The sequence below is a fragment of the Anomaloglossus baeobatrachus genome, chromosome 3 (assembly GCF_048569485.1).
Source record: "Anomaloglossus baeobatrachus isolate aAnoBae1 chromosome 3, aAnoBae1.hap1, whole genome shotgun sequence".
Lineage (NCBI taxonomy): Eukaryota > Metazoa > Chordata > Amphibia > Anura > Aromobatidae > Anomaloglossus > Anomaloglossus baeobatrachus.
In genome coordinates this window covers 154,047,494-154,061,231 of record NC_134355.1, presented here as the reverse complement: position 1 = coordinate 154,061,231, position 13,738 = coordinate 154,047,494, and the positions used below count along the sequence as shown (strand labels likewise).

At 46.0% G+C, this 13,738-nt stretch overlaps 1 protein-coding gene across 3 annotated transcripts in view; it reads left to right on the top strand.

Annotated features, from left to right (window-relative positions):
• STRN (striatin) overlaps positions 1–13,738 on the top strand; it is a 159,699-nt gene that overhangs the window by 62,107 nt on the left and 83,854 nt on the right. For all 3 annotated transcript variants that reach the window (XM_075339540.1, XM_075339539.1, XM_075339538.1), the window contains exons 3-6: positions 4,124–4,197; positions 6,109–6,190; positions 6,541–6,708; positions 11,703–11,838. In XM_075339540.1, coding sequence (XP_075195655.1) covers positions 4,124–4,197; positions 6,109–6,190; positions 6,541–6,708; positions 11,703–11,838 — 460 coding nt within the window. The remainder of the gene's footprint in view (positions 1–4,123; positions 4,198–6,108; positions 6,191–6,540; positions 6,709–11,702; positions 11,839–13,738) is intronic.

The window sequence follows — 13,738 nt, the reverse complement described above, 5'->3', positions numbered from 1 at the left end:
TTCAGCTAACATTTGCTTTTCTTATAATGATCTTGTGTGCATGATAACGACTCAATAAGTATTTGCTCGTCAATCTCCATTGTTTAAGAAAAAAAAAAAAAAATTCTACCGTCTAATAACTGTTAGTCTATGTGCCCACGGGAGCTGGCTTCTGCGGATTTTGCCGTGGAAAACCTGTGGATTTATCTGGATTTTCTAGATAAATCCGCAATTTTTCAGCAAGTACAGCCACTCCCCCATGTTATCCTATGGGACATGGAGAGTGTCTGTGTCCATGCTGCGGTATGTGCGGCTGCGGAATATGCTGCGGATGTCCTGCAGCCGCATGTAACTGCATGTCAGTTATTCCTACGGATTTACCTGTGGAATTCCTGTCCCTCCACTATGGAGATAGGGCCGGGACTTCCGCAGGTAAGTTGCACGAATATCCGCAGGTTTACCGCAGATATTTCACTGTACTACCATAGCAATGGATAGTTGCAGATTCCGGCGAGCAGCTGCAGGAAGCCTGCGGATATAGCCGCGGGTACATAGTCCAGTGGGCACATAGCCTTAGTAAGATAAGTGTATGTTTCATTCACAAGCTGTCTGTATGCGCAATTGATCACACATGGATCAGTGTTAGCATATGTACTACTACATGGACTGTTCAGCTGGACCATTGGTTTGCTTGTAGAAATTGCAGCATTCGTTTGTTGGATCAGTTTGTTGAAAGTAGACCATAGTGCTGGTTTCAAAATCGTTTAGGCATACTAAGGATATGTTCCCACATTGCCTTTTGCTGCTTTTTTCTGCAGCCAAACCTGCTCTTGGCAGTGAAAAAGATGCTTCTAAAAAGCGGCTTTTGCGCGATTTTGTTGCATTTTTTCTATCTGCGTTTTTGGTGCATCATCTGTTTACAGTACATTTTTCATTCACTACAAAAACAGCAAAAAATGCAGTTCCATTTTTTTTTATTTACTCGTTGCTTTCAATGATGAAATAAAAGCTGCAAAAAATGCTGAAATAATTGCCATATGGATTCTTTAAAAAATGCAGCAGTTTTCAATTTGTCAGGAAAAAAAAGTGTGTGGGATTTTTGAAATTTCGCAGCTTTTGCTGTTACTGTAAAAAGCAGCTTTTAATATTCATCAAACTCATAAAAAAGACCATGTTAAAAAACCGACGGGCTATAAATATGGATGAGGAAACTGCTCAGTAAGCATAGCAAGCATTTTGATGCTCGTTTACAGAGTATAATGCAAGTCAACGGGGAACTCGAGCATTTTTCCAAAAGATCTTCCTGAAAAATGCTTGGTTCTGCATTGATTTCCACTATACTCTGTAAACAAGACCCGAGCATCAAAATGCTTGTTATGCTTACTGAGCACCGAACAGTTTGCTCACCCCTATTTATAGCCTGTTGCCTAGGTTACTGTCCATCGCTGCAGTCGTGCAGTATGCAAATGTAAATTCCTAGATACGCCAATATAGTATGGGGGCGCTTCCTACAAAGTATACAACCCCCCCCAAAATAATGGAAATTAAACTGACTTTAATCAATAAAATTAATTTATTATTTTAAACGACACAACTTAAACTCAAAGGATCCACTCCCTTTCCTTTTGCTGAGATATCCTATTGCAACCATTCAGTGTGTTCTGATGCCTCTTTTTGATATTTAGAATTTACAAGCTGTAGTACCCGGGCGTTCCCTGGGATAGTAACTGTCTCTCTCCTAGTCTCGGTCTGTGTCACTGTCTGTCTGTGTCTGTCTCTGTCTGACTATTTCTATCTCTGTCTGTATTTGTATCAATCAGTCTATCGGTCTCCATCTCTGTCTGTCTCTCTCTATCACTGTGTCTGTCTCTATGTGTGTGTGTCTGTCTCTTTGCCCGGCTCTGTCTCTTTGCCCGGCTCTCCACCGACATCATATTACCTCACACATAAGCTTCAACTAACAGTTTATTTTGTTCCTATAGCAACCACTGACAGTTGCTACTAATAACCTATAGCTCCCACCTCCTTTCAGTTTAATGGTGGCAGGATTTTCAAGACTAACTGTAAAGCACAGGGTTAAATTTTTCTGTCAAAACATAGTCTACGACACTCCCTGGGTCACATGAGGCGTCTGTGCAAAATTTTGTGATTGTAAATGCGACGGTGTGGATTCCTTTAGCGGACACACACACACACACACACACACACACACCGCTTCATATATTAGTTTTGTAAACTTTCACGTCCTTTACATTTCTGTACGTCAACACCTTTTTTTTTTTTTCTTTGCAGACGTTTTTACTGTGTAACATTATAAAACTACAATGATTTAATTACATGCCGCTCCCCTCCTTTTTTCCCAAGCGGTTTTCTGATTTGTACATATTGATACTTTTTTGTTTTTGTTTTTACCTCTAGCAACTCTATCTGAACAGCTATATGTATATATATTGTGCAGAGGTACTCACATATTGGAATTTTTCCATTCACTTAATTTTATGCAGATCTTGGAATGATCTTAAAGGGAACCTGTCACCACTTTTTTGCACTATAAGCTGCGGCAGCCACCAACACCGTGCTCTTATATACATCGTGTTAGAATGCTGTATATAAGAGCCCAGACTGCTGTGTAAACATAATACTCACCTAAACGATTGCTGCGGCGGATGTGTCTCAAATGGGTGTCTTCAGTGCCGGCATCTCCTTTTTCGGCCATCTTCGTCTTCGACGCGTCTACGTCATACACACTCGCCAGTCCCGCGCATGCGCTCTATAATATTTTGATCTGCCCTGCTCAGGACAGATCAAAGTGCGCCTGCCAAGGACCTGAATGCCGACAAGTGTGGATGACATCGGACGCGTCATGCACCGCGGCTTCAGAAGATTGAGGTCAAAGATGACCGAAAGAGGCGGTACTGGAGGACGAAGACTCCCATTTGACCCACATCCACCGCAGCGACTGGTTTAGGTGAGTATTATAAAGTGTTTTTTATATTCTACACAGCAGCCTGGGCTCTTATATACAGCATCTTAGAATGCTGTATATAAGAGCCCACTGCTGGTGGCCGCGGCTTTATAGCCAAAAAAGTGGTGACAGGTTCCCTTTAATATTTCTGAGTTGACATGATACATGATCTGTCCTGTTTTTTTCTGTCTGTTCCCACTTTGAATCTGTCATTTTAATTAAATTGAGTGGCTTTCACTTGCCTGCTGCTCTGTCACTCGCCGATTTCTCTGGAGGGCACCGGTGTCTCCTGTTATCACCCAATTTCAGTGTGTCTGCCCTCCGCATACCATAGAGCGCAATTTGGGCCAGCACCACAATGATGCCACTGGTCCAGCTGTAAATCAAGCAGAAATTATACCCCCCACCCCCCGCTCCCACTCATAGCATGTAGGCTGGGGAACACAGGAACACAGCGCTCCTGCTGAAGATCATGGGCATATGCTTTTTAAGGAGTTTTTGTAAATATTTATTTTCCTTTTGTAACACCAATTCCTGCATAGCTTTTTTTATAATATACCTTTACATTTTGCTGTTACTCTGTTATTACCCATAGAAACGTGTTTGTAAATTGATCACGATTTGCACAGCCTGATGCCGTCCGGCCATCCTGACCACATCGCACTGTGTAGTGGCTAGCACCTTTAAATGTGGTAACATAATGTCAATTTATTTATAAATGATCAGTGGGGTAAAATGGAAGTATCTCAAGTGGTGACCTGGATCTATACTTTGAAAACCATATTGTCCCTTCCACATAGATTGTTTGGTATTTTCTTGGCTGTCTCTCCTATTTTATGCTGCAGACGACTCTGAAAACCCCATACATAGCAAAGCTTCCGATTTCATCTAGGCCGTCACTCATCAGTTGTGACACGATGATTTCTCTATTTTCATAAAGGAGGTAAATAATGAAAAACCCACTTGGGCTATTCCCATGTGGGGATGATCTGCTGCCGGCTGTATTAACAGATAAGACTTCTTACCTGACAATGGCGATTGTTAGCAGCAGAGCAATAACGTGCCTGTGGGGACAATGGAGTGCTTTCCTCACTGCTCTGTCATAATGAGTGTATCAGGATGCCTGTGTACGTTGCCTATGCCAAAAATATCTCCCATTCTCCTCTTCTCTACCTCCAGAGCGAAATATCACAAGCTAAAGTATGGCACAGAGCTAAATCAGGGAGACATCAAGCCACCAAATTATGATTCTGGTAAGATGGCCGCATTACAAGTCAAATGTGTTGCGTTCTTTTTATTTTTTTTTTTGTCTTAATATATTTTACTTATAGGATTATGTGCAGGACACTGGGGCTATAATAAGGATTTAGTTCACATTTGTGCTGTACTTTGGTGTGAAATGTATATATGGCGGTGACAGAGGCGCTGCTCCTCTGTTCCTGCAGAGGCGGCTGAGAACAGATTGCTGTTGCAGGAAGTTCCCTAGGTCATCCATTCTTTGTAGAAAATGTGGTGCTCCCCTTTTATTTTATATAGTCTGTAGCAGCAATGTGTATTAAACTTTCCATCCTAACTGCTGAAAAATAAAGATGTTGGAAGTTCACATCAATGAGTCATACTGTTCAAAAAGAGGTTCTGCAGCAGCTGACTGGGTTTTGAGGTCAATGTTAAAGGAATCCTGTCAGGTGCAATATGCACCCAGAGCCACGAGCAGTCCTGTGTGCATATTGCTTATCCCTGTATACACTAGCATAGATAAAGAGATCTTTAGAAAAAGTATTTCTAAAGATCTTTTACCGTATGCTAATGAGCGCAGGGACTAGTCCCCTGGGCGTTCCCCTGGCTAGTTGGCTCCAATAGCATGTTAGTATGCCCCTGTGGGTGTAGTAACATGCTAATGAATACGCAACGTCACGGGATGATCTCCCTCACCTCTTCGCTGCCATCACGTCCAACGCTGGATTTCGGCTCAGTGCACATGACCCCAGAATTTGGGTTTGGGTCATGCACACTACTCAGTTTGAAGCCAGGACGCGTACACCTGGCTTCATAGTGCACATGACCCAAACTCGGGGGTCATGCGCACTGAGCCAAAAGCCAGCGTCAGACGCGATGGCAGCGGAGAGGTGAGAGATCATCCTGTGACGCTGCATATTCATTAGCATGATAGCACAGCCACAGGAGCCCACAGGGACGTACTGACATGTTAATAGGGACGACTAGCAAGGGAAGAAACACCCAGCGGACTGGTCCCCTCGCTCATTAGCATACAGTAAAAGATTATTTCTAAACATCTTTATTTATGCTAGTGTATACAGGGACGGTTAGGCAGGGATTAGCAATATGCACAGGACTGATCGTGGTTCTGGGTGCATATTGCACCTGACCGGTTCCTTTAAAGGTTTTCCAGACTGGAAATCCCTGCTTAATCACTTCAGGCCACATAGAAAAAAATACCCTCCACTCCCCTCCTGTGGCCGCACTGTTCCAGCGATGCCAGCATTGTATTATGTGACCATTGCAGCTAATCGGCTTCTACATATCTGGTACAGGCTTTCCATTTCATCAGAATGGCTACTGATTGGCTGCAGTGGTTACATGACATTACAATGTCACATGGCCCGCCAGCAACAGCAGCATCGACATCGCGGGAACGGTCCCCTGCAGGAGGGGAGTATAGATTTGTTGGTTTTCTTTTGGATGAGCAGTGGACAATCCCTTTTAATATTTTCAGCTGATGGCTTTGTGTTTTTTATATTGTCATGTTCTTATAATTTACAATGTCATGTATGATATGTCCTAAAAATTCAGTTTGAGCCCATTGTGCATCATTAAATAATAAAACTATTAGTGTCTTCTCATATCTGTTGGTGGGCTCCTTTAGGTGCCTGTGCAGTTTACTTAACCCTTGAAGACACTGGGCCCCTTGATGACAAACACACCCCATTATAGTCAATAAGGATTTTTTAGACGATAGTATCGGTCATGTCAGAGATTCGGCGCTTCCACTATCTCTGCGGATCTACTACTCTTCTGATCCAAACAATAAAAACTACTACTACTTCTAATCGGAGCTTTAATTGATTTCTTATTATTCATCATTTGTGTTTGGTAGCTGAGTTTTTTGCTGTCCACATTCATAATTCACTGTCCTTTTCCGTTAGATGAAACAAATGAGACAGACGTGCAGCCTCAACCACAGAACAGCCAGTTTATATGGAAACAGAGCCGACAGTTACTACGACAGTGAGTGACTCCTCATGTTACATGTCACATGCAGCAAGTGAATGGTTAACAGTGCGTATGTGTAGGAGTGTATAAATATATTTATTTTTAATTATTTTTTGTGGCATGGGGAGTTCTCTTTAAGATTGTTTTTTTTTTTTTTACTATGACATTATTTCTGCAGCCATTCTAATTCTCCTTTGTCATGAATAGCACATTGTACCAGTGACTGTAGAGGCTGGTAGAGACAACCCTTGCAGCTGGTACCAGACTTAGCGCATGCACTGTGCCATTGTATAAATGCTTCAGTGCTGTTGGAGGGATATGTCAAGTGTCTGATGTTCTTGCCAATGCTGCCACTTTTCCTCTAGGTATCTGCAAGAGGTCGGCTACACAGACACCATATTAGAAGTGAAGTCTAAGCGGGTGCGTGCATTGTTAGGGATTTCGGCTGATTCTTCAGATCGACTCACAGACACAAATCAGGACTCCATGGTCAATGGCACAGAGTCTGAACTACCGAACCCACTGGTCATCGGGTAGGTCTCATTTTGACTTTTTTTATGATTATTATTTCTGGTGAATCTAAACTGGCGTCATTACGTGACACACTTTTTTCATGTTTTGCTAATATAACGCTGTCATATTCTCTAGCACTTTACAGACATTATCATCACATTGGGGCTCACAGTGGCTCTTTCTGTATGATGTGAAGGTGCTAGTAAATCCATTGGGTTTTAATATTCCAGATTTGTGTATTACTTGTTTATGTTGATGTGTGTCTTTCATACTTTTCTTTTCAAATGCCGGATTCCCGCTCCTGGGAAAAGTCCTCTCTGGTAGCATTAGATACAAAGCAATTGCTAAGAGGCTAAGATGTAACTTGTATTCCTAATGCTCATAAAAACCTGATTAGGTAGTGAGTAACCCAAAGCTCCTCGGTTTGCCGACAAAAATCTGACAATAACCATTTGATATTAATTATGGTGGCCGAGCGAGCCTATAGAAATATATAACAAAATTATCAAAAAAACACAACAAAACAAAAATATTGAATATTTAACCCAAAGTTGGACTGTGGTCCAATATGTGAGCACACAAAAACATAATAAAAAAAAACCTCAATATAAACAACCAAAATACTATATCATGGTCCTATACAATAGAACCCACAGTATTCACAGGTACTATAGATGAGAAAATAGGCACAAGCTCACCCACTCTTTGCAGCTTGGGGTACATCAAACGGTCACAGACCCTATAAATCCCTAGAACTAACCTCATCTGTAACCCCAATAGCCTCCGCCCTGTCAAGGGCAGACCACATCTAACCCTCACTTGGAACCCCTATAACATTCCGAGCCTCTGGTAGCATTAGTAGTAATCATAGTAGTGGCTATATAGAAATGGACACTAAGGTGTTGTGATTTATAGAATAAATTTGTACAGAAGTCACTATTTAGAGAGGGGTGTCGATAGAGGCCAGCTAGTGATGTCAGTCGCCCAACAACTTGTGCCTGTATTGTGGCTAATGCAATCCTTTCTTCTCCATTGTACTCCTCTACTAGTACATCTGGTTGCAAATATGATCAATATTTGGTTTTATCATTGTTTGCACACTTTACCAGTTAGCTATGGTGGGATGCCAACTGTAGTTCAGCCACCATATTTGGCCTTCCAGACCCCATTTGTTAGACGATGTATAATGCTATATACCCCAATAGTACCAGGGATGTACTGCTATTAATGCAAACTGACCCAGACACTATACGGAGTCACTACTTGTCACCAGGATAAGAATAATATCACTCGCATACTGGCACATGGACCACAGCCATATGTGTCATTTAGTATCCCCACAATAAATAGTCTGTAGACTTCGGGGAAAAAGTGTTGGTAGTACATGAACTACATTGCTTTCCCGGGTATGTAACTATAAAACCTAGTTTCAGGATTTTATAGTGTATGTGCTCTGATGATACGGGTGGATTCCAGGGATTTGACCGCTATGATTACATATTTATGGCTTGTACTGGATAGGTTAAAACCTGGAAAATCCCTTTAACTGTACCTGTAAAAGTCTTTGGCTAATGAATACTTGTATCTGAATGCAGACATCAGCCTGAGGAGAAGGTTTGGGTCCCCTGGCCTACATAGTATAGCCATCCACCTATAAATTGTTAAATGGTAACACATTGCGTGGCTTCATGGACAAACTCGTTAGTCCACATGATTATCCTCTTATGTTCCTCTAATTGCTCTGAAAGCTGAAATCCGCTTTTGACTTGTGCACGGTTCAGCAGATTATGGTATTGTTAGGGGATTACGCTAATTTAATTTAGGTTGTAGGTGTTTTGGATTTCTGATTATAGTAAATTGTGTAATTGGAGTCATTTTTTTATGACCATATTTCTGTCTTGCCTTTAACATGTAATAATCTCTTTCGTTGAAGATGTGTTTAGAGGGAACCCTCTTATTTCCAAAAATGCTTTTTCTTTGCAGATATAGGGTTAATCTTCAGACAAACTGCTTTTAAATCCTATTAAGCCAATTTTCTGCAGCAGCGGCTACAGGGAGCAAGGGAAATTATATTCTCTCTGCAGCCGCCGCTTGCTTCCCATTATCTGGGCAGTGCAGGGAGCGGTTACATTCACCGCTATGCAGTGAGCGTGGCTATAATCACTCACCAGTACTTTGATTGACAGTCTGCACTGCACACATTCACTGCACGACAAGCAGTCAAAGTGCCTGGGAGTTTTTACACCACTCTCATTGTTTAGTGAGCAGTGTCTGTAACCGCTCCCTGTACAAATGACAGGAAGCGATCGGCTGCAGGGAGAATAACTCTCTATTCTCCCCTGTAGCTGCTGCTCCAGTAAGTCAACTACGCAGTATTTACCTGCAGATAACCCTTATAGCTGTATAGGTAAAAAGCATTTCTGGACAGGTTCCCTTTAACCCCTTCACAACCAGCCGATTTTTCGCTTTCCGTTTTTTTTTTTCGCCATTTTTCTGAGATGTAACTTTTTTATTTTTCAGTCAATATGGTCATGTGAGGGCTTATTTTTGCGTCTCGAGCTGACGTTTCTAATGGCACCATTTTTGCGCAGATGCTACGTTTTGATCACCTCTTATTGCATTTTGCGCAAAAGTTGTGGTGACAAAAAAACGTCGTTTTGGCGTTTGGAATTTTTTTGCCGCTACGCCGTATACTGATCAGATTAATTGATTTTATATTTTGATAGATCGGGCGTTTCTGAACGCGGCGATACCAAATGTGTGTATATTTTTATTTTTTTAACCCTTTAATTTTCAATGGGGCGAATGGGGGGTGAATTTGAACTTTTAGGTTTTTTGTTTTTTTTTAATTTATAAAACTTATTTTTTAACTTTTTTTTTTTTTAACTAGTCCCCCTAGGGGGCTATTGCAATCAGCATTCCGATCGCTCTGCAGTATCTGCTGATCACAGCTACACAGCTGTAAACAGCAGATACGCTCTTTCTCTTTTGCTGTGCCCCGGGCACAGCGAAAGTGAAAGCAAGTCAGGTGTAGTACAGGAGTCATCACATGACCCTGTGCTACCATGACAACTATTGGAAGTCACGTGATCGCGTCACGTGACTTCTGGTATCGGGCGGTAAGTAAAACTTTACCGCGATCGTGCTTATAATGGCGCTGTCACATATTGACAGCGCCATATAAGGGGTTAATCGGCACGAGCAGATAACGATTCTGCTCGTGCCTAGCAGGCACACATCTCAGCTGTGAAAATCAGCTGAGATGTGTGCCGATCGCAGCATGCTGCCGCCGGAGGACCGCGGGCAGTAACATTATGACACTTAGGATGTAATTTTACTGCCCGCGGTCGTTAAGGGGTTAAGCAGATGAAGAAAGCGGTGGAAAACATGTCTGCAGTTATGTATGGCTCGAAAGGTGTTATTTTCTTAAATTATATTTTTCCATTTCGCTTAAGTATCTATCTGGTGTGATGGTTATTTTGTGATGTGTGGGCTGAATAGCGGTGTACAGCTATAAAATCCTTTCTGACATTGAATCCCAGGAGCGGATTAGCAGCTGCTGAGATCGCTGCAGTGTCAGTGTGGCTGCAGACTACAGTCTCCCACCATGGCAGAGTATTGGTGAAGCGCCTAGTATAAGAACCACCTACACCAATTAGTCATCCGTACAGAGGAAATGGGGGACAGCACTAGTGACGGCATGACCCCTCATCAAGCCTGATTCAGAATATTCCTGAGAGGCACAAAAAGTGGGCAGCCACTTTAAAGGGGTGGTTCACCCATATTTTTTGTCTAGGTCAATATTATATTGAGAAACAATGTTGCTCTCAAATACCATATGCTGCCAATAGTGCCTGTGAGAGGCACTATTGCAGACCGCTGTGACCCCCGGCCTCCGTGACCTCGGGGATCCGGTGACGTCACGTCAAGTTCCTGACACCGTGGCTGGTCGCAGTGTCCGTGAGTGATGGGCTGTGACCGGTGTTTCACTGCTTGTCCACAGCCCATCAGCTCCCAGCTCCCTCCTAGCAGAGCGCTGCAAGCAGGAGACGAGCTGTGATGTGACAAGCGGTGAAACTCCGCCCACAGCTCAGTGAGTCAGGAAGACTGGTGCCGGCCGCAGGGATGTGAACAGCGGTCTGCAATAGAGCCTCTCACAGGCACTATTGCCAACATAAGGTATTTGAGAGAAACATTGTTTCTCAATATAATATCGATATAAAAAATATGGGTGAACCACCCTTTTAATGTTGGAGTACTGGCATCCAAACCCAAATAACTAAAATCTAAAATAATGTTACTGTTATTGAACAGCCCCTCACTGACCTGAGGCCCCTGATGATATTGGGACCTCTAAATGGATAACGGAACATGCCCTGGAATGATCTATTTAGTTTTTTTTTTAATATTTTTTTAAGACCGTGTGAAGCCGGATTTACATAGCATCTGTGTCTGTTCATACTATTGTCTGGGGCTTCTGTCTGAATCCCAGGAAAACTGGATTTAAACATCTTCTCACAGTGTTGTCCAGATGAAGAGGAAGACGCATGGAGCCAAGATTCCTAGTTTGGCCCCAGTTTGCCTCATTGAAGTCTGGCTCCACCAGGGCACAGCTATGATGTGGCCTTCAGTTTAGTGTGAGCGTTCATAGCTGTTGATTTAACGTTTCATTTAATGTAGATGAATTGCTTAGAAGAATGTGGGAAGAAAGCAATAGGGTTTGTGTAGGAGACGTGACAAGCTCTAATTACCAGGCTGTTTGAATGACATCTGCCTTTTCGGGTCTGTTCTTCCCATTTGACAGAATTCTTTCTGGTTCTTGTTTCACTATTTTTTTTTTATTGCAACGAAAACAACAATCCCAAGTCTCTGAATTGTGTTGGTCGCGTCTTCTAAGAGGACGATGTAGCAATGATAAAGGCGCATTTTGACTTTTCGTCCTGCCTCGTCTCTCTGCTGCTGTTATTCTGATCTATGTAAATGGATGATATGTGTTTTCTTAATTCAACACTAGGAAGCCAGACATGACTGATTCCGCCTCTGTTCTCGAAACATTCAAATTTCTGGAAAATGCTGCTGCCGAGTTCAGTGACGAAGAGGATGATGACGACAATGACGGCAGAGATAAGACAATTATAGATGCGGCAACGGTAAATCTTCAGAAACACTGGTGCTATTTGGGCAAATGTATGGAAAATACTCACATGAAGGATTATTTTGCCGCTGGTTTTGTTGGAGAAAGTTCTGTCTGTAACCCTCCCAGTTATCTTAGATGAATGGAACTGGGTTTCCTTTGCAGAACTCTCACAAGCAAAGTCTGTTTCTTGGGCATAAAATCTCAGTCTTGAGGTTCATTCTGGCTAAGTAGAGATGTGGACAGGGCTAGCCTAGTGCAGACCACCCTTCTAATGTTAGTTTTATGCCTAAGACACACGGCATGAAAATCGGAGTGAGTGGAATGCGATAAAACATCGCATTCCACTCGGATCAATATTAGCCTGTGTCAGTACCCATGAGCGATTATTTTCTCAGCCCTAATCGGACCGAGAAAACAATCGTAGCATGCTGCGACTGTAATGCGTTTCTGGTTTCTCTCGCACCCATTCAAGTCTATGGGGCGAGAAAAAAATCGCACTGCACACGCAGTACACCGGTGTACCCGCGAGTGCAGGGCGAGAATGGCAATAGCCCGCAACGGAGGAGAGAGGAAGATAAATCCCTCCCTCTCCTCCCGTGCCCAGCCCTCCCTCTCCTCCCGTGCCCGGCCCTCCCTCTCCTCCCGTGCCCGGCCCTCCCTCTCCTCCCGTGCCCGGCCCTCCCTCTCCTCCCGTGCCCGGCCCTCCCTCTCCTCCCGTGCCCGGCCCTCCCTCTCCTCCCGTGCCCGGCCCTCCCTCTCCTCCCGTGCCCGGCCCTCCCTCTCCTCCCGTGCCCGGCCCTCCCTCTCCTCCCGTGCCCGGCCCTCCCTCTCCTCCCGTGCCCGGCCCTCCCTCTCCTCCCGTGCCCGGCCCTCCCTCTCCTCCCGTGCCCGGCCCTCCCTCTCCTCCCGTGCCCGGCCCTCCCTCTCCTCCCGTGCCCGGCCCTCCCTCTCCTCCCGTGCCCGGCCCTCCCTCTCCTCCCGTGCCCGGCCCTCCCTCTCCTCCCGTGCCCGGCCCTCCCTCTCCTCCCGTGCCCGGCCCTCCCTCTCCTCCCGTGCCCGGCCCTCCCTCTCCTCCCGTGCCCGGCCCTCCCTCTCCTCCCGTGCCCGGCCCTCCCTCTCCTCCCGTGCCCGGCCCTCCCTCTCCTCCCGTGCCCGGCCCTCCCTCTCCTCCCGTGCCCGGCCCTCCCTCTCCTCCCGTGCCCGGCCCTCCCTCTCCTCCCGTGCCCGGCCCTCCCTCTCCTCCCGTGCCCGGCCCTCCCTCTCCTCCCGTGCCCGGCCCTCCCTCTCCTCCCGTGCCCGGCCCTCCCTCTCCTCCCGTGCCCGGCCCTCCCTCTCCTCCCGTGCCCGGCCCTCCCTCTCCTCCCGTGCCCGGCCCTCCCTCTCCTCCCGTGCCCGGCCCTCCCTCTCCTCCCGTGCCCGGCCCTCCCTCTCCTCCCGTGCCCGGCCCTCCCTCTCCTCCCGTGCCCGGCCCTCCCTCTCCTCCCGTGCCCGGCCCTCCCTCTCCTCCCGTGCCCGGCCCTCCCTCTCCTCCCGTGCCCGGCCCTCCCTCTCCTCCCGTGCCCGGCCCTCCCTCTCCTCCCGTGCCCGGCCCTCCCTCTCCTCCCGTGCCCGGCCCTCCCTCTCCTCCCGTGCCCGGCCCTCCCTCTCCTCCCAGTGCCCGGCCCTCCCTCTCCTCCCAGTGCCCGGCCCTCCCTCTCCTTCCAGTGCCCGGCCCTCCCTCTCCTTCCAGTGCCCGGCCCTCCCTCTCTTCCAGTGCCCGGCCCTCCCTCTCTTCCAGTGCCCGGCCCCCCCTCTCTTCCAGTGCCCGGCCCTCCCTCTCCTTCCAGTGCCCGGCCCTCCCTCTCTTCCAGTGCCCGGCCCTCCCTCTCTTCCAGTGCCCGGCCCCCCCTCTCTTCCAGTGCCCGGCCCTCCCT